This window comes from Cyclopterus lumpus, chromosome 5 (assembly GCF_009769545.1).
Source record: "Cyclopterus lumpus isolate fCycLum1 chromosome 5, fCycLum1.pri, whole genome shotgun sequence".
Taxonomy (NCBI): Eukaryota; Metazoa; Chordata; class Actinopteri; order Perciformes; family Cyclopteridae; genus Cyclopterus; species Cyclopterus lumpus.
The window spans coordinates 9519127-9540497 of record NC_046970.1 but is presented as its reverse complement, the minus strand read 5'-3'; the positions used below and the strand labels follow the sequence as shown (position 1 = coordinate 9540497).

Below are 21371 nucleotides of genomic sequence, written 5' to 3'. Positions count from 1 at the left end.
ATATATCAAAGTATCAAAGTCCCCAGCTGACATTAGTTCTGCCTCAGAGAAGTAAAACTAAATCATTGATTCATGCTTTACAGATTATGTTTAGAGGACTACTACAAACGATGGCACAAGATGGACACTAAAAAAGGTCTCTAACAAAATAAAACAGGAATGAACACATGACGTTCCTCAGTGGTTTGTTGTCTCAGTTGTTGCCCTACAGGTGAAGAGAGTCCATGTGAATCTTCCACATCAACAGTCACCCAATCAGGTGAAAGGTTGTGTAAATCCGGACCCCTGCCTCCTTTCTGCTGCTTCTGCTGTGACGTGTGGTCAGAGTGGAACCACACAGACCAGCACGTAGAGCCGACCACACGTCTCACGCTCACTCACGTTGCTGACTAACATGGAGCAGCACAGGAAGTGCAGAGACGTGACGGCATGACGAGAAGCAGACATTACGTGATGACGTCACATTTTTCAGGAGGGTGTTTTTTTATTTTTATATATTGTTTGATCGTTATTGAAAGAATTAAACAATAGGACAAGTCTGTCAGTTTCTGTTCTGAAATGGCATTGGAAAAATAACTTTTTAACTTCTAGACCTAGCCTTTTAGTTTAGTTGGCCAATCAAATTTCTTTTAATCTATAATAGACTATTTTCATTGCAGACTGACAACGATGTAACTAATAGCAACGGTACTCCACCTCTCATAGCCCTGCTTCTGCAGATGCTGGTCACAGCAATGACTTACTGGCACACCTAAATGAAATAGATCTATCATTATAAGCATCCGTATTACTCACACCTGTCTGTATGACGAATCAAATTAGTGACTGTTGATCTAACTTCTTTGGGGATTTTTGAACCAAAAAAAACTCTTCCCTCAGAATGAATGTAATAAAAAGGCCGGCTCACCAGGCATCAGACACAGCCAGGTCCAATGGACCCTATGAGATGTGAAGTCACAAAGACTCCAGGGAGGAAGCAGAGTTAGTAAGGTGCAATGGAGAGATGTAAATTCATCCATAAGTCTTCCAGTTATCTACATAGCCCACATTGTTTGCTGGGCACCACCTCGACAACCAGCGGTGGAATGATGATATGCGGCTATACATGTCATCATTATGTATAATCTTCTTTGGCTCAATACAAATTAATCATTGAATGAAAGGGACCTTGAATCTATATTAAACTGTGTGTGTATGTGTGTGTGTGTGTGTGTGTGTGTGTGTGTGTGTGTGTGTGTGTGTGTGTGCGTGTGTGTGTGTGTGTGTGTGTGTGTGTGTTTGTGTGTGTGTGTGTGTGTGTGTGTGTGTGTATGTGTGTGTGTGTGTGTGAGTGTATGTGTGTGTGTGTGTGTGTGTGTGTGTGTACCTACAATAACAAAATTGAGTGAAGAAACATTTACAATCACATACATGTATTTAAAAGGTCTTAGGTGTTTTTTGCTTATTGCTCTGTATTGATGTTTATCTCCATATGATACCAATAACTTCAAGAAAGCAGCCAATGCTCCATTTCACTGTAACAAGGGGGCAGGAGCTGACGGAGAGGTAACACCAGGCCGTTACTAAGAAATAAATCACAGCTCCTATCCAGGGTGATTGAAGGCGTGACGCTACTTGTCTGAAACTGTATGTGCACAGGAGCCTCCGAGCGTGTTTGTGTAAGTCGAGTCAGAAGACACACCCTGTACTTGGACTTAGTCAGTGTGTCTGGAGAACGGAGGAAAAAACATGTGTGTACAGTTGGCCCTCGGGCTACTATTTCTGCAAAAAAGGTGGTGATGAGCGGCGCTCCAGCACACAGCAGAGTTACCAAACAGCCTAGCAAAGCTCAAACACTGCCTACAGGGCATGTATTGTGCCATGGGAGGGAGGAGTGGTCTTCTCTGTGGAACCCAGAACTGGGCTGTTTTGTGAATGTAAAGGCCACGAACCAGTGTCTTAACAGTGTAATGACATACATTACACAAGACAAATAACTACATTGTTACAGATCAATACTTCTACATCATGTCTTTGACATGTTTGACTTTGTCGAGACATGCTAGTTTAAAATTCTGGCATTAAGGAATTTCACTTTAAGACTGTCGCTAACATGCTGATGGTTAGCAGGCATAATGTTTACCATGTTCACCATCTTAGCTTACTGTGTGAGCATTCTAACATAGGAATGTCGTTAGTTTTGCAGGTATATGGTCGTAAATCAAAGTATTCGATATATTCAGATTTTGACCTGGTGGCACATGAAAAGTCAGAGAATCACCAAAGTTATTATCTTCTGGGGTTATGGAATCATTGAAGCTCAGCTTCATGTTCTTCTTGTTTTAGTGCACCTTATTTAAGTTTGGTGTTCCTTGGCATCTTTGTGTTGATTATGTGTCTGCCTGTGTGTGTGTGTGTGTGTGTGTGTGTGTGTGTGTGTGTGTGTGTGTGTGTGTGTGTGTGTGTGTGTGTGTGTGTGTGTGTGTGCGTTGTGTGTGCGTGTGTGTGTGTGTGAGTGTGTGTGTGTGTGTGTGTTGATTCATGGAGTGAAGGGAGTGGAGGGGAAGGGTGTGTCTCTGACACACACTGTATCATTCCGTCCAGGTGAGACGGTGTTTATAAAGCAGCAGCTTGGCAGCAACACACTATTTAATACAGCAGACACCAGAGCTGATACAATACAGACTGCCAGGTGAGTCTCACATCAGGAAATAAGGACTCTGATTGTATTTGGCTGTTTCTGCTTGCTGATATTTTCTTTTCCTTTTTCTCGTCTGTTCCAGACTTTTTCATAGGAGGGACGCAACATGAGAATACTTTTACTTCTAGCTGGTAAGATTCCTTTCTTTTTTTCTTTTGTTTTGATATTTGAACTTTCTCTCAAGTGTCCCCTTTCTGTTTTAAGTTTATTCTAAAACTTTCACCTGGAACTTTCCACACAAGATGTTTACATTCGTAGGGTTTCAACAGCACTTTTTCATCTTGCGAAACACTGCAGCAGCTGATTACACTGATCCCTCCATTCTTTTCTAGCAGAGAGAAGGATATACGCTTTTTATTATAGTCATATATATAGTTAACAGCTAGTTAATATCTTCAATTCACATATTATCTATATAAATACAAAGTGCTCTTTCTTTTGGCTAGAAATCTTTGCAGCATTTAAGGAATAGATTGTTGAGTATATGGAGAGGATAAAACATATATGTGCTCGGATTAAGTTTAGACTTTAGGTTTGGTAACAATGTGATGTAGTTAAGTTGAGCGTGATATATCTATATGGTTTCATTTTATAATCAAAAGGTACATTTGGACAGTCGTCACTGTCATGTCTCTATTTTGTTTAATCTTTTGTGAAAACATGTTGGGATCTGGCAACATCAGGCGTGGTTATTATTAAGTATAACAATTTAATTATTGATATTAGTAAAATAAAATTAGGAACATCAATCGAATTACTAGCATAACGTGATAACATGGAGATCAAAGAAAATAAGAAACACGGCGATTGCTATGAGGCTATTGTCTGGGCAGAGAGAGGTCATACTGTGTTGAGCCTTGTTGGTTTGTTTAAGTTTAACGTCACTGTTACCGTGGATGTTGTTCCACACCGCTGAGCTTTGTTGTGTTTAACATAGCCACCACGAGTAAAACCAACTGTACTTTACCAGTTAAAGGTCCAAACCTGGTTTCTGTGTGATAGAGTTACAGCTACTGTACTTTGCTGTTGTGGTGAGGATCTACTTAGTGTTTTCCTCTTCCTTTCCTACTAACCCACACACACATGCACACACACACAACGTTACGCTCATTCATACAAACATGGTTTGTTTCGCATGGCCTCCGTTGTCTGTCTCATTCCGCTTCAAAGAGCCACGTCCCCGCCACCATTGTGGGGTCTTGCCTTACTCACGTAACTACTTCCACCATTTTGCTCTCTCTCGCCCCTCCTACACACACACTTTTCAAATATGTTTCTGGTGTATTTTAGGTTTACATAAACAATCTTTACCGAACGCAAAAATATGTTTTGGTGTTCAAACTTTCTGTTAATCTCACATCATTAAAAGAAATGTCTGTGGTTCAAGTTATGTGTGCTGGACAAATAGATTTGAACTTCCCTTTTCTAGACCAACCTGATAGGATTGCTTTTGGACTGTTTGTCCTGATAAACTGGGATATTGATGTTTTGGATGACTGATTGTTCCTATACGTGCTTACACCGCATTGTAACGTTTCATGTCTTGTTGATCTGCCTCCTGACAGCCATAGCTGCAGTATCACAGGCCCAGACGGACTGCTCTCGGGGGGCTTGTTACCCACCCAGCAATGACCTGCTTATGGGCAGAGCTCAGCAGCTCCATGCCTCCTCAACTTGCGGCCTCACGGGCTCCGAGATTTACTGCACCCCGTACCAACAGGTAGGAGCACAGTCCTGTGTTGAAATAGCATTTCATCTCTCCGAGTCTTGTGTTGCGCTTTTGCACTGAATTTATCAATCTCTAGAATGCCAAATTTAAGAAATCAGTAGTATGGGCTGGTAAGAATATTGATCTAAAATATTGATTACTGGCTTTATATAAGCCTGTACCAGTCAAACCAGAGCACATGCATGGCCACTGTCTCAGCCAGCTGGGTTCTCTCAAGCATGGGTCTCTACATGAGGGTCACTCAGGAGGCGAGCGGTGCAGGGGTCGTGGTGAGCAGACAGACGGGATGGAGGCTGTGGTGTTGGTGCCAGACTGGCCACTGTGCATTTGTGAAAGAGTCTGATTTCAGTGCCAGAGCATCATGTTGCAACTGTACTCTTGGTCAAAGAGTACAGTTGCAACATGATAGTCTGGAAAAAAGCACTTACCAACCAATCTGCTGGCTCAGCACAAACAAACCAATACTGGATTCAAACGCGGATTTTGTAATAAGAGTGACATACAGCGAGCATTTTTTATTTTTACTCAGAGGAAGAAAAGCACCTCTAATGTGAGAAAAAAACCTTTGTTTGCAATACAGGAAGTGTTTCTTTAACAAAGGTATCATGCTAAAGTTTGATGTTTAAATGTGGTATTGTATAAAGAGATGTTATGAAAGATATTTTAGAGGTGCAGTATTTTAGTTTTGTATTCGTGCAACTCTAATAAGAATAGTGGAGGATAAAGTACAATATTGCCTCAGAAATGCAGTGGAGGAAGTTGATATGTCAGTATAATATATGATGAGTTAAGTTCCAGCCCCTGGAAAGTGCAGTGCTTGAGTAAAGGTTACATCATGTTTCAACATTCAGTGATTTTCCTTTTAATCTTCACTAAGGTCACTTAGACCTAAAAAGACAGATCAGAAAGATTAATGTTTGTGTTGGTGTTGCGTAACTTTCAGAGTATATGTGTTGACCTGCCTCAGGGAATGGATAGCTGTGTTAGGCGTAGACTCTCTCACTGATCAATGCTTTCCCTTTTTGTTTTTTTTACCTGAGCCACACCTCATCCAGACAGGTAGGGGCAAGAACCCTCAGCTGTATCTCAGACACAAGCATGCATGACTACAAGAATGATGATGATGATGATGATGATGATGATGATGATGATGATGAAAGCCCTCACTGCCATCATAGAAAACTAGTCAGATCTTGTTGTCTATGCGTCACCACACTGCTGCAAGTAGATCTATAGAATAATGTGTAATAAGGATTTGGTGTGGTGGGACATCATCTATTAGAATCATTGGATATCCCATGTATGTGTTGATAATTTTATGTCTGTTTGTGGAACAAACTTGGCCCCCGGTCTTGTCGCTTGGAGCACTGTCATCGACTCCAGGGACGTGAAGAAGAGTTCAGTATATCTAGCAGTAAAAGTGAACCGCAGACAATGAGCCGTGGCCTGTAAAGGTCCGCTGTGAACCACATGCAGTCCGCTAGAGGGATGACGTATCTTTGCAGGCCAACCTGGAAGTTAGCATCTCACTGGTTCACAAAAAATTCATTTGATTTATTGCAGACAACTCTACTCTACACCACGGTCACATGTTCCAGTGAAGACTTTTAGTCATCTCATTTAGCCACTCGTTTTTCAAGTTATTTACTGATGTATTTTATTGTGTTGAACAAAACGTTAAAATCTCTTCAGCAAGACCGTATTTCAGGCATGTAAAAACACATTGACTTCAAGTTGAGGGAGTAGGAAGTGCGCATGTGAAAAAGGTTTTCTCAGCTTATTTTAAATAAAAATGTGTAGTGGCCCCAAAGAAATTGATTTTAATTTCTTTAATAACTATTCCATATAGTTTTTGAAGCACTATGAACTATATATGAAACTATACATTATTTGTGCTATTAATGGCAGATACTGATAATATGATCATACAGTCTTTTCACACACTAGTTAACATAAAGTAGTACAATGTAACTGCATATGCCAAATGTGACCTTGGTGTCAGTACAGACACAGATTTTGTTCAACTTATCTTTTCATCATGTCTGCTGTAGACTTTAAACCATAAGTAACGACCAGTCAGATGGCCGCGAGCATGTGTTTGCATGTGTGTTTGAGATGACACATGCGGTGCCAAAATCCACAGACCTTGTGAAAAAAACAAACATGTTGACTCACTTTGAACCTACAAAGTTAAGAAGAACCTACCTGTCATGTTTGAACAGGGTAACTGAGGTGAAGAGATGGTAAACGGGAATCGGACACACCTGAGTCTTTGAGAGGTTGAAGTCCTTATCACCTGAGATTAGATAGAGTTTACTGGTTTGCAATGCCAAAAGATGTACACACTTTAAATTGAATGCATTTAAGTTTAGGAGAGGGGGGAGGGGGAGGGGTTATCTGACTGACACATTGGTAAAAAGACAAGGGGATGATAACTCAAAGATAAAGTTAATTTTTTTAACCATTTATTCAGCAAAGTATGTCTGACTCATGTCTGCAGCATTCTGCGTCATTCTCAAAAAAACACTATTGTTTTAGGAAATGCTTTAGTTTGCATCTGGTTAGTTTAGCCTAGCTTAGCACAAAGGGGAAAATGCTAGCTGGTTTCACCCAAAAGAGGAAAAACATGGCTTTAATATTTGCATATACTACTATGTAAGGGATAATCCATTAAAGGCCAAATAATAATACACAATATGAAGGTTAATTGATTATTATTATTTCTAATACGTTTAGTCATATTTGTGTTGTCACTTATTGTTGTTGTAGTTTATAACCCCAAACAAGTAGAGAAGCTACCAGCTGAAATCCAGGTTATTAGGTTATTTAATATTGTCTCATGTACATTATGAAAGCCTTCCATTGTATCACTTTAAAGCCATCAATAGTACCACAGAAGGCCTCAGTCTTGTGTAATCATTATCATTGTAAAAGGTTCAACTTTACTTTCATTGTCCCATAGATACAGTTTGACCTCTGCATTTAACTCACAAGCATAAGGAGCAGTGCAGCCCGGGGAGCAACTTGTGCTTCAGTGTCTCTCTCAAGGACACTTGGGCTGAGCTTTTGCCGTGTTATCCTCAGCAAGACCGGACCTCTGCCTTGTCCTCATTGTGAAACAAATCAGAATTTCTACCGTAACTTTGCTTCCTAATGCGGGGGAGACACGTAGCTGAGTCGAGACACGTAGCTGGAGTGGAAAACATTAGTGAGACCTTCATGTTGTAACACTAAAGCAACTCAGAGGGAACTTTTCCCTACAGGGAGAGCAGCCATGGTCTGTGTGCCAGAGGGACAGCCATGTCCAGAGATCCCAGAAATGGAGGAGGGGCTACTGGATATTGACTGCAGAAAGCTATCAGTGATGAGAGCACTTGTGTCAGAATTACACAAGTCCATACCTTCCAAACCATACTGGGTGTCTTCACAAACAGCACGTAGCGGTGTGGGTGTGATCAGTGTGAGAAAAAGATGCTCTTCTCTCTTTTATTTTAATCAATACATTTACTAAGTTTGTGTGTTTGTCTATGCACACTTCACAGGTGTCAGGAGACAGACAATACTTCACCTAAAATATTATTTTGGATGAATTCCGATGATCATTTCTTTCAAGCTGTATTAGACGTCTACAATTGTTAATTAATTGTTACAATTAATTTGTTTACCCTGTGTTCAAAAGTCAATTTCCACAGGTGTATCAACATTGAATTTGTACAAAAAGGGCAGCACAGTGTTTCTTCCTCATCTGAAACTGGGGCAAAGTTTCCCAGCCATGATGTTGTTAACCAGCGGAATCAAAACGTTCTTTAGCACAATGTAAAGCTGCTAGTTATCTGAGGCTCATTGATTTTCTTTGTGACCTGCTCAATGACACAGCTTATCAAACTGGCACAGCAGGGAGGAAAAGAGACGAGATTTGGACTTAGTTGGTCTATGGTCCTTGGGTCAGCTTCGGGACAAACAGCAGTGACATGTACAGTGACACAATTACACACACGCTCACACCACATGTTACAATGTAACTCTGCAGGAAAGTCCATTGCTACTATTTTGTTTGCTTTTTGTCCCTTAGAGGAGGATGAAGTGTTGTCCGTGTGACTCCAGGAACCCAAAAGGCCAGCTGGCCCACACTGTCCAGGACGCCCTGTCCACCTCTGGACCAGATAGATGGTGGCAGTCCAAGAAAGGTGGGCAAAGAACGAAAAAATGCTTTTCTATTGGCAGGAGTAAAATGCTATACTTCAAAGCATACCATGTTTCATAGATATGTATTTTAGTTATCAGCTCACTCTAAACTTGGCTGAAGTGTCTGTCCTCTTGCAGCTATTCTGCCGGGGACCACACCATTTGGTGAGCGGTAGAGGTACTACCAATAGGTTCAATGAAAGTAAACACATGAAAGTATTCCCCAGTGAAACAACATATTTGAGCAGTGTACGAGAGGAATTTTAAAACAAATCCTTTGTATTCGATTGGACCAAGAAAATGTGGGCAGCTTAGAATGTAGTGCGATCCAGAGCTACAGAGGGCTTTGGCTCCACACACACCTCCCTTGTTTCTAAAAGTTACACATTGATTGATGGATGACATGATATTATCGGTTGACATTGGTTGGTCCTAGCTTACGTAAAGCACACATCATATTTAGTTTTACAGAGGGTGAAGATGATTGGATTTTGATATTAAGATAAAAAGAAATTGAGTACTTTGTAAAAAGTTGCCTATATTGTTAAATCGGTGCACAATATAAGAGTTAAAAAGGGTTTCTTTTTTATTTCATCTCTACTTGCATTTAATTGGGGGTAATTTACAAAGCTAGTTATTTTTTATAATAACTTTTAGGTTTGGATATCACCACACATCAACAGGTAGAGATAATTACCTGTTACGCAAATGTTAGCTAGCTAACCCTCATGCAGTGTGACAAAATGTATTTATTTTTTTAATCCTTCAAAGCATGTGGTGAATAAATATGAGCTGAAAACATTGAATCTGGATTCATAGTGGCAAGCAATGATGGGTGAGGGTATAGGCAGAATATGTATTGTGGTCATTATAGACAGATAGACTCTAGCTGCAGGAAACAAAACAATATCAAATATATGTGAAAAATAATCTTCTGCCTGTCCTATAGATGTGAATCCAGTCACCCTCCAGTTGGACCTTGACAACCTGTTCCAGCTTGACAACCTGGTGCTGAGCTTCAAGGTATGGCACAGTCTGCAATCACTGCTGGATCACATGAACATCATCAGTGCGGGCCCCTCTATCATTCTTGAGTTGATGCATCTACTTTTGAAAAAACATAATTTCACAGTTGATGAAGCACATTTCAGTACAAACAGCATTTGTGTTTTCATTGCAGGGTCCTCGTCCCAATGCCTTTGTCATAGAGAGGACGCAGGATAACGGTCAGTCGTGGCAGCCCGCTCTCTACTTGGCTACTGACTGTCAAGAAACCTTTCCTGGCATTCCCACAACAACACCTCTAACCCTGGATGACACATACTGCTACACACTGCCCCCTACTGGAGCAGATCCCTACCATGATCACACAGTAAGAACCGGTCTACTGCTTTACCTCGTCTTCAGTCAAGGACTATTGTTATAATTGTTTATGAAGTACTATCTGCAGGACAAACACTATCACTGCTAATACTGTTAAACGTTTTTATTATTTAAATTCATCATTAATACTTCAATCAGCAGCTTATTTGCCATCATATTTTCTTTCTGAGATGTCCTCACCACAAGAGGTCTTCATTTCAATGCAGAACTTTTAGTTCTTTTGTGGGCATACATTTCATTTTACGCTTCCCTCATCTTTACCTGTTTTTAGGGAAAAGCAATACAGCAATGAATCTTTTTTTTATAGTGTTGTCATCAATTATTCTACTTTGCTTTTTTTTCATTTTTTTTCATTTTGAAGTATACTGAATAATTTTTTTTTTCTCCACCTGGGTAAAAAAAGAATTCATGACAAATATACTGTATCACTTTGAAGACACATACATATAGTAGAGATAAGGACACACACATAACACACACAAGTGAGGTTTAATGAAATACAAGATTACAGTGTTTGTGAAACAAACAAAACATCATATGAAGGAGAAAACCGATTTATGTACAGTACAACATTGTGTTGTTTCTCCTCTACAGATCCAATTCAGTCCCCTCCGCCAGTATGCTTATGTCCCAGCTCCCAAAAGCCAAAAAATAGAAGGTACGTCTCTATCCGTCGTAAATGACTACACCTCGTTAAAGGTTGCAGCCCGCTGACTGACAGCTGTCTCCCCCACAGATGCGGCTGCGTTAACGGGGCTGAGGGTGAAGTTCACCGAGCTGGGAGATGTGCCACGGCCTCCAGGCAGAGCTCTCAGTAGGTTTTATGCCCTGAAGGAGATAAGGGTGATGGGCAGCTGTATGTGCCATGGACACGCCAGCCAATGTCTGCCCGACAATAACAGCAACCTGCTGCCCGACAGCATACAGGTATGTGTGGAGGTGTTAAGGGAGGGTATTAGTCAGAAACTGATATTAGTCTTAGTATTGGAGCCTCGGTAAATGGTAAATGGACTGAAAGCGCTTTAACCCTACACTACATTATCATTCACAACCATTCATACACTGATGGGAGGGGCTACTATGAAAGGGGCCACCTGCCCATCAGGGCTAAATAACATTCACACACCGATGGCACAACCTACAGGAGCAATTTTGGGTTTAGTGTCTTGCCCAAAGAGGACAGCAAGCACAAAGACTTTTCAAAATTTCCGTTGCTACAACAATGGAACAAGACAAAACTGTCCACAAATCTACATGTTTAGCTATTCAGCTACTCTCTGTACTGTTCAAAGGCTGCCTGCAGCATGAATGCAATAAGCAGCTCAGCCCTCGTGGCTACCAGGAGAGTATTGATCCTCATGCATCCTCAAATTCAGAATCAAAGAAAATACATTGAGCAGAGAACCATTAATAGGGTTGCATGAGAGGAGCAGTACGTACAAAGACATGCAGGTTAGTTTAATTGGCTCTAGGTGAGTGAGTGGTTGTCCGTCTCGCCCTGGGATTGGAGCTCACCTCTTGCCCAATATCATATGGAAACATATTTGTGTGCTTTTTTGAACAAAATTTCCATCCAACTTCCCTTGAAAGTGCTTACTGTGATGGCTCAGTGATGTCATACCTTTGATCAAAAATTTTTCAAGAGCTTGTGTTCTGTGTCTCTGTGCAGGTTCACCCTCAGTGTGACTGCCAGCACAACACAGCAGGTGTGAACTGTGAGCGCTGTGCTGACCTCTACAATGATCTCCCCTGGAGACCTGCGGAGGAGGGCTACACCCATACCTGCAAACGTAAGACTTCACCTATCACAGTCTCTCCAGACAGCAGTGATCAGCATTATGATGTCATGGTACACCACAGACTGTAGAAAAAACATGGAGGTAACATCTGTCAGACAAAATATCTAATGCCTTTCCAATTTGCCACAAAGACATGGAAGTTTTTGCCCCATCATTAAAATAATAACCATAGCGTAGATGTTCTGGCAACATTTTTATAAGACACCTGTGAACACACATCTAGTGAAATAAGGCCCCTGACTGTTTTGGAGCTTGCATCGTGGCAGAGCTGGACAATAGGGAAGGCTAAAATGTACACACAATGTTGACAATCTGAGTACAAATATATATAATGAAAGCAATGTTTGCTTTTTTTATATGTACAGTGTCCTTGGAGTACATGAAAGAAAGTCACTTGAAGTCAAATGTATGAATTGATTTGAATCATGAACCCATACTGTATGTGTTGTAAACTAACCACACTGCCCTCTCCTCAGGCTGTGAGTGTAACAACCACGCCCAGCGCTGTCGTTTTGACGAGTCGGTGTACGAGGCCAGCGGGCGGATGAGTGGAGGTTTGTGTGAGGGCTGCATGCACCATACCACAGGGCCAAAGTGTGACCAGTGTGCCCCGGGCTACCAGCCAAACCCCAACAGAATGGACCGCCCCGACGCCTGCATACGTAAGTGGTTCATCTGTGAAATGAAATGATCTCTGAACTCCGGTCCTTCCAAAATCTGACGGTGGAACATTTTTATGCAATTTCTGACGGGTGTTTGTATTGGTGCCAGGTTGTGTCTGCAGTGCTGACGGGACGGTGAATGGGGGCCGGTGTGACGACAGCACAGGCTCCTGTCTGTGTAAAGTGAATGTCGAAGGTCCCCGCTGTGACCGCTGCAAGAGAGGCTACTACAACCTGAGCCCCTCCAACCCTCTGGGCTGCTCCAGTGAGTCATCTAACTACATGTATAAATATATATCTACACTAGCCCATGGACAATAGGGCCATTCCCGTTTTTTCGTTGACCCCCGTAATTCTCCTCCACTCTTTGCATAAGGGAGAGGATTGTTGCAATATTTAACTTCACCACAAGATGCTGACAAATCATACACACTTGTGTGGAATCTGATGTGTGTGTGTGTGTGTGTCTGGTTCGTCTTCTTAACTCTGATGTTGCCCCCGCTGTCCAGAGTGCTCCTGTTCTCCAGATGGGTCCCTGTCAGATGTTTGTGACCCGATGACCGGCCAGTGTCCCTGTCGCTCCCACTTCCATGGCCTGACCTGTGAAGTGTGTTCAAAAGGCTACTGGAAACCATCCCTGTCAGGGCGCTGCGAACCCTGCAGCTGTGACCCCACCAGGTCATACAGTGATACCTGTGACCAGGTATAATCTCTACCCAGAACGAGTGCTGGAATATTTAACCCAAGTACAAGTCAAATTACTGAGAATAAAACAATAAAATAAATAATAATAAAATAATAAATAATAAAATAGAATTAGGTAAAATTGTACTTGGATGAAAGTAAACTGTTGCTTACTTGTTTCCAGGTGACAGGTCAGTGTCAGTGCAGACCAGGCTTTGGAGGCCTGACATGTACCGAGTGCCCAGAGAACGCATACGGAGACCCTCTCATAGGCTGCCGATGTGAGTCAGCGCTCTCTGATGACTCTATTTGTTGTTGGATTGGTGGGATGTAATACCTTTACCTTGGAGGTTGCAGTTTAGTTTGCTGTCTCAGACATGGCAAAACAAAGTTGACCTTGTTCAATTGTTTTTACACTGGGTTTTACAAATTCACATTTTGGTAAGTTTTTACAAACCCGGTTTGTAAAATCCTCAGGTGCACAAACAAATGACATGTTTTGCACAGACTCTTGACATCTCATTAAACCTGTTCGTAACAGATTGTATTCCCATGTTAATCCTTAATACCTCCAATATGACACGACCCAAGTCTGTAGCATGGGTCATTCCACCCTAAAGTGGGCCTTTTTATTAGTACTCTTCAGTGTAGTACCTGTTGTGTTAGGCAATGTGTGGACTACGTTTTCAATCAAATTTATGTTTAACTTTGTTAATTGTGCGTTTTCTAAGTGTAGGGAAATGGAGAGAGAGTCTGTAACCATAACTGTGCAAAAAGAGTGATTTAATATGGAGCCTGATTATTGACACAATAGCATCATGTGTATGATTCCCATTCATTTTTTGTAATTTTGTTTAAAGATTATTTTGGGACTTTTCTTTCCTTTTATTATAACAGTTGAAGATTGACAGGAAAGAGGAAGAGAGACATAGGCATGCAGCATATATCATAAGTGACCTATAGGATGGACAACTAATGCCAAAAACAGGAGACAACATATGTATCAGTCTTGGACCATTTTTTTAAGATTAGCTACACTGTTCACCCAAAGAGTAAAGTTTAGACTATGTCAAAACAAGTACATACATATTATACAATTCAATGACTTCCTACTAATTAATGAATGTATGACTGAGGTACTGCGATGCAGCAGTGAACTTGTTTGTTCATGTGTGTGAACTTGAGCTTCCAATCTGTGCTCCACATGTGTTTCTTTTCTCCTGAACCACTCGTCTCTTCCTCCACAGTGTGCCGCTGTGACGCTGAAGGAACACTTCCAGAAGTTTGCGACAAGCAGACGGGGGCCTGTTTGTGTCGGCCCGGCGTCACCGGAACTCGCTGTGACTCATGCATTCGAGGACACTGTGACTCCTTCCCTGGCTGCGAGACATGCCCCTCCTGCTTCTTCGCCCTGGATGCCCAAAGACAGAACCTCAGCTCTGCTCTGGAGAGACTCTCCCTCAGATTACCTTCTCGTCCTGTAGGTGATGGTGATCTTGGAAATTTAGAACCTCGCATCCGCGTACTGGAGGCCAGCTTGGCCCTGATTCAGAACTCAATCTCCCTTCCACCCGGTGCTAAAACAGAGATGGATGATGCTCTGTCCCAACTGAACACACTCAGGTGAGGGGCTGAGATTAAAAACACCAATTGGCTCTTTATAAACTCTTTATAAGCCTACCATCGTTTTTTTTGCGATCAAATGTTTTTATTTAGCTTAATCACACAGGATGGCGGAACACCAAGACATGGTGCCCTTTCAAATTACAAACAATATGCTGAGACAAAAGGAGTCTCTCAGAACCATAAAACAGAGAGGAAAGATGGGGGGGGGGGGGACATAAATATACACACAACACAAGAGACAGACAGACAAACAAATAACATTGACAGGGACAAACACATGTGCAAATAGAAGTAAGGGGCTATAGCACACATCTACAGCATATTTTTCAAAGAATCAGCAATGTTGACCCAAGTGTCCAAAGTCTTTTCTGATGCTCCATTTATGGAAGCTGTTGGGATCTCCATTAACATCCAAGAAGGAAAGCGTCCATGTTCGAATAGATAAGTCATGAGGTGGTTTCCAACAGGTTGCAATCATTCTCTTAGCAGCTGTAAGTCCAGCAAATGCAGCACGCATTTGAATTTTATAAGCCTACCATCGATGTTGTGGAAATGTTTTCTGATATTCATGAAGGCCTTATTCTGATTCTTGGATGGAAACTAGCTAACTTAGAGTTTTTTCTCTCACTGGTACCTAATTGAACACAGGGACGAGATGGACAAGATTAATGATGACCTTTCTCCTCTGGAGAGAACTCCTGGTCTGGACTCAGAGCTGGACAGACTGCAGACTCTGCTGGACCGCCTCACTCTGGACTACAAAGTCAAGAAAGATGCAAAGGACAACTCTGTCAGTCAAAACAATTCAGGTCAGAGAGAAAACACACACCAATCACTGCTGCACACTAAGGGGGAGAAATCGTTTGAAAGAAGGGCACCTGATGATTAATTTGCGATGCTTTTCAGCAGTGTGTGTCAAGTCTTTACGTCATAAATCTGTAATAAATATTGCGTTTCTGTTATATTATATAGATTTATATTTCAAATGTTGATATTTGTGATGGTCAGACAAAAGACTCCAAAAGTTTACTTGACCTTGATGCACAAAAGACAAAACAGCAGAATAGTCAATGCTGCATACAAAGTATATAAAAAATCTAAAGAGCTCACTAAGAATAAAGAAAAACAAAGAAGCAGGCTACAAACAAAATCCAGAAACAGGCTGAGGTAAATCACGAGGAACAAACAAACGCTGGAGAGCTAGTCTTGTGCAAAGAACTGAGACAATCTGGCAGATGGGTCGTGAACAGCTCGAGGGATAAGTACTGGGACGTCTGATAAAATAATGGAACTCAGGTGAGGAACAAAACTAGCAGGAAACTTAACAATGGGAGGAAGTAAAGCAACCTAGGAAGCATAGTCGAGTAAATACAAAATAAAACAGGGAATTAACAAAAGTCTATACAAGTCATCACAATAGTTTTGAATGGAAAATGGCTGAGAACATTATGATGGAAGTATGATGACGTACCTATGCTTTATACCATGTGTTATACAGATTTGGTGCAATTTTGACCACTCAATTGAATGATCAAAATACCTCCAAAAATACCACATTAAAACATCAAGAACTTGAGGAACACCATTGAAAAAATCCTTTGATATTTGGAGATTTCTTTTTTTTTGTCGAGCACTTGTGTCAACATAGTGAGGAACTGATCATCCTCTGAATGCCCCAGGTTTCAAGGTTGTAGTTTCATAAGGCTGTGATTATGCTAGAGGTCACAACAAGTCATTTTATACAGATTAACATCATCACACATGAACAAATCTCATTGGATCTACAAGAGTCTCTGCTTTTCAGTTAAATCTAATGTATGTAGTTCCAAGACTGTTTAAAGACCCCAGTATACAGAAATATTCAAATACATAATTTTTTTAAAATGTATTCTGCATGGTTTTTGCCCCAGACATGCGATTATCATACAGTGAACATGTCTGTAAAGGACTGTGTTCACTGTGTTTCTCAAAGAGATATTCTGAAATGGTGTCATTATAAAATATACTCATGTTAAGTTTTTCTGTCTCATTTAGGATCATTAACTGGCATCAAGAACGCCTACGATGAATCCACAGATGCAGCTAAGAAAGTGGATGCCAGCAGGAAGCCACTGAAGGAGTCAGCTGATACCAGAGAAGAAACTATGGACCTTCAAAACGAAGTACAACCAGGCAACACCAGAGACCTGGACAAGCTGAACCAGAGCATGGCCTCCCAACCCAACCTTACTCCCGTTGCCAAACAGGTAACTGCCAGTTCATCAACATGACACGGTGACATCACATTTAGTAGGGAGATGGGAGGATGAAAACTACTGAAAGTGTTTTAGACCCAAACATCTTGTTGATGTACAGAATTTGTTTGGATAAGTTCATATTTAGATACAATTGCAAATGATTTAGAATTGTATCAACCTCTGATATTTATTGAGTATTTAGTTAAATGGGACCCTAGCTCATATATGTCCTCTTTAAATATTCATCTGTGACTTTTTCTCTAGGTCTGTGGCAGTGTTCGCTCAGAGCCCTGCACCCCTCTGCAGTGTGCGGGCGGAGATCTGTGTCCACCGGACGGAACCCCACCTTGTAAGAAGGGTGAAGTGTGTGTGGGCGCCCTGCCTCTAAGCAAGAGGGCGGATGCTGATGTCACGGACGTGAAAGACCGACTGGACAAGCTCACAGGAAAAATCACAGATGCTGCGGAGATGGTACACAAACACACCTACACACACACGCTCTGGTCTCTTTTGACTCCTGTTTTAGATGTTTTCTAAATAGTAAAGGTTATTCTCAGACTAGAAAAACAGTCTTGAGATTCTGAAGCTTTAATTGAACAATTCCTTACAGCTGCAGCAAACACAGGAGACAACCAACCAGGTGAGACAGTCTGCAGAGAAGCTGTCCAATAAGATGAAACAGGCCAGAGATGACCTCGAAGACGACTTGAAAGAGACGCGTGATGTTGTGAAGGAGCTCAAAGATTTCCTGTCAGGTAAAGATAGTTTTGGTGCGGAGGGTAGATGGATGAGTGGCAGTCTGATCGCTCCACTGAGGGGACTAATAGATGAAAGGAAGGTTCCCTTGGTTTCAGGAGAAATGGCTTATTTTAAATAAATACATGAGAAGGTGACACCACGGTCGTTCCATTGCCATTTGGCATCCAACCTTTCCTGTTTCTGTCTGCAGACCCGTCCTCCAACCTGACCCACATCCAGGAGGTTAGCGACTGGATTCTGAAAGCCAAACTGCCTCTCAAGCCAGCTGTTCTGAAGAAGAAGCTGGAGGAGCTGAAGAATCTGGCGGCCAGTCTACCAGACAGCACGTCCGTGTTGAAGGATGCAGAGCCACAGCTGGACAAAGCCAGGAAACTGCTGCAAGAGGCAAAGGACGCCAGGTGGGCCTTCACACTCCAGGACCGGACTGCTGTCACTGATGCTTGATGCTGTTTGTCTCAGATAATCATCAGCTTTGAACATTTGCATTTTAAACCGCAAGGGTAGCAAAACTAGTGTTTTTATAAATCCCAGGATGAATAGTAAAAACAATTCTCAAGGACATGATAGTTATATTTTAGAAGAAACCATCCATTTTTATTTTTTAGAAAACATTTTATAATATAATCATTTTCTAGAGTTGTCCTTATATGATAACGGTGATATGATGATAACGGTCCAAATTATGTTAACAGTGTTTTTTCTCTGGCTGCACATCCACAGGGATACAGCACAAGGAGTAAAGGATGGGGTGGATAAGTTGCTGACAGGCTTCGGCTCGGTGGAGGGCTCCCTCTCTGACGTGGAGGAAAAACTGCAGAACAGCATGGATCTCATAGACAACCTGAACTACAACCTGACTAAGGTATGCAGCTTGGATACATCAGACGATGGACAACACGTTAGCCCATTCTTTCCAATAAAAGCTGCTTGTCCAGCATTACTGAGCTTTCATGCTTCTCCTCATGCAGGTCAAAGACCAGCTGCGCCCCGCTGAGAAGACTCTGGATGATGTATCAAAACTGATAAAGCCAATGAAGCCTCAGCTGGACGAGCTCAAAGACCTGCTGCATAACGGAGACCAGTTGGCCCATGATGCTTCGGATGATGCAAGCGCAGCTGTGGATGAAGCAGCTGTTGCAAATAAGGTGGGAGACCTGCTGTTCTAGTTTGAAATATGAGCATTTACTTTAACAAAGAGGCTGTTTAGTATCACAATGTGGGCCTTAGATCATAGCTATTGGTATTCTTCAGTGTCTCCTACTGCAATGTTAGTTACAAGAACTAGTAAGTTAATATTAATGTACAATAAAGATTAAAATAGTTGAAACATGTAAGTGGTGAATTATGTTCATAATAAATATAAAGGAAGGTAAGTCATCTCTTTATTGCAGCGCATTTCAATTGCAAATATCATAGCATATAGTGACTGAAAGTGTCCTAGTAAGGGATATTTTTAAACATGTGGAAACTCTATTAAAGTTGCTTGATAGAGGCAGAGATTTAAAATGTGTGTGTGTTTGTATAGGATCTGTTGTCATTGGAGAAGGAGCTGGATCGTCTTAAAGACAAGGCTCCAGCCAGTGGGTCAGGTGGAGAGACGGGGCCGTTGGGGGATCGAGTGGCGAAGCTGCACAACGATGCTGTAGCTCTGGACAACACCACTAACAACATGGTGAAGGCTCTGGAAGGTAATAGAGCAACACCACACAAGAGGAATGTCATTCACTGTCTAATGAGAAAGCTTCATAAATAAGCCTTCTTTTCCTCTAAAGGAGGATTTTCAGACTTTTCGGCCACAGTGATTATATAGAAGCTATTTGAGGGGACCACCCTATGAATAATCTGAGTGTACAAGCCCTAGGGCAGGTAGAAAACTTACAGAAACATTACTCTAAATTACGGTTGAAATGTTTTTGTTTGGCCTTTTCTGAGTGGTGTTTGGTTTTGGGCCGGCTGTTTTCAACATGGTGGCCGAGTCACAGACTTTCTCATTTTACAGCTAAACAGAATACTGAAGTATGTTTCTGAAAATACTTGAGGGGAGAAACATGCAAAACATGACCAGAATTCAGATTCATACGATCAGCGCTGCCGAGTTTGACGGATTGATTCCAGCTGCGGCTCTGAACGCTTGTTTTTTTTCACAGAATATCTGATGTACTACTGTCAAAATATAGTGTCAGTTTTAAGCAAATGTGAGAAAAAAGGTAATTTTTTTTTTAAATGACCAACTGTAAGTTTAAACCCCCCAAATTCACAAAAAAGCACCTGATCTTTGTATCATCAGTTGGGAGCTCTGGTCCTGTGTCGGGATGATCAGCAGTGTCTTTGATCCTAGCTCACTCCATCTTCTCTGATCATTTCCCAGGTAAAGCAGATTCTCTACGGAATCTGCAGGACGAGATCACTCAGCAGTCAACAAAGCTTGAAGGACTTGATGATAAGCTTCAAATGCTTTTGACAGAACTTCGAAAAAATGCCAAACTCCTCAGCAGCTGCCGGGGTTGAAAGGCCTTGAGCCGCCGGTTCCGAGCAGCGCAGCATCTGCTCTCACTGCAGCGCTTCATACCAGCCTGCCACACCATTCACTCCCTCGACTGGGAGAAGAACTCTACTCACTTTACTAAAGGGGGGAATTCCGTCCTCTTCTCTGGCAGTTGTCAAAGAATTGTGGGAAATGTAGGAAGCTATAATCTGGGGTTGAATGAGATAGAGGGGTTCAGGGCAACGTAAAGGACTACTCTCAGCCCAGTCGCCAGGACAGAATGTTGGCATTGTATGTTTATGCAAAGCACAGATACGTTGACTGTTGATGTCATTTTTTGATTTTGTATTTAGTCAGAGTAAATAACATATGATAATATATCGAGCATCGTGGTATAATATATATAAAGCATAATAAGCAAGCAAGTCTGTTAAGAGTGCGTGGAAGGGGTGGTGGATGAACAAATGTTCACCAAGGTGACTGATGTTTGTGTCACGTGTGAAACCCCTTGTAATGTAACGTAGAAAAGTCTGATAAAGGAAGTTGTTATTTATGTACGCATGTTACATTAATACGTTACGTTATTAGTTTAACACAAACCATGATATTGTTTTCTAGCCTTAACCAAGCACTTTTGTTTCCTCAACCTAACCTGTGTTTCTGATATGAAACATATACGTGAAACCTATTTTTGATTCAACGTATTCCGTGATTTGCAGAAACGTACAATGCCGAAATCTTTTCTGTTTCTCATCATCATAAAGTAACTCCTGGAATATATTTAAAATTAAATAGGGGGGGGGGGGGTCTGTAGGTTTCAATTACAATACAAAATCCACAATGTATGTAAATACATATATATTACATACATTGTGGAATACATATATATATTTGAAAAAGTTTGTCAGCTTCTGACTTACTGACAGCAAAGAGCAAACAATCTTGTATTGGTCAGCAGCAATACACAGCAATTATTGTACTGAAAAATGTTGAATGTTACATTATTTATTTTCATTGTTTGTGCAGAATTCACAGTATTTAAATAAAAGCCTGTTCCATTCAACACAAGAAGCATGAAAAAGAGTTACTACACACGTACTGAGAAAACAATACAAAAAGAAACAATATATGTCACTACATTT

At 41.4% G+C, this 21371-nt stretch overlaps 1 protein-coding gene across 2 annotated transcripts; it reads left to right on the top strand.

Annotated features, from left to right (window-relative positions):
- Window positions 1-2579: 2579 nt before the first annotated feature.
- On the top strand, window positions 2580-21200 carry si:ch1073-15f12.3 (laminin subunit beta-3). Of its 2 annotated transcripts, XM_034533605.1 has the most exons (23): window positions 2580-2671; window positions 2763-2811; window positions 4246-4400; window positions 8482-8596; window positions 9544-9617; window positions 9775-9966; window positions 10572-10635; window positions 10714-10904; window positions 11647-11767; window positions 12253-12438; window positions 12548-12703; window positions 12948-13141; window positions 13307-13403; window positions 14370-14745; window positions 15397-15557; window positions 16783-16994; window positions 17250-17456; window positions 17596-17740; window positions 17935-18142; window positions 18465-18606; window positions 18713-18889; window positions 19270-19432; window positions 20113-21200. In XM_034533605.1, exons 2-23 carry the CDS (start codon window positions 2787-2789, stop codon window positions 20250-20252), a joined length of 3501 nt encoding a protein of 1166 aa, XP_034389496.1. In that variant the 5' UTR covers window positions 2580-2671; window positions 2763-2786; the 3' UTR covers window positions 20253-21200. The 2 variants fall into 2 exon arrangements, with proteins under 2 accessions (XP_034389496.1, XP_034389497.1); XM_034533606.1 differs by lacking the exons at window positions 2580-2671; window positions 2763-2811 and adding an exon at window positions 8286-8382 and having other exon boundaries at window positions 4320-4400.
- The last annotated feature ends 171 nt before the right edge of the window (window positions 21201-21371 follow it).

Bases quoted from the DNA above. Each gene is read 5' to 3' on its own strand.
- si:ch1073-15f12.3 (XM_034533605.1), top strand. From the start codon at position 2,787: ATGAGAATACTTTTACTTCTAGCTG. The intron at 4,401-8,481 runs GTAGGAGCACAG...TTTGTCCCTTAG, and splicing joins ACTGCACCCCGTACCAACAG to AGGAGGATGAAGTGTTGTCC. The intron at 17,741-17,934 runs GTAAAGATAGTT...TTCTGTCTGCAG, and splicing joins GCTCAAAGATTTCCTGTCAG to ACCCGTCCTCCAACCTGACC.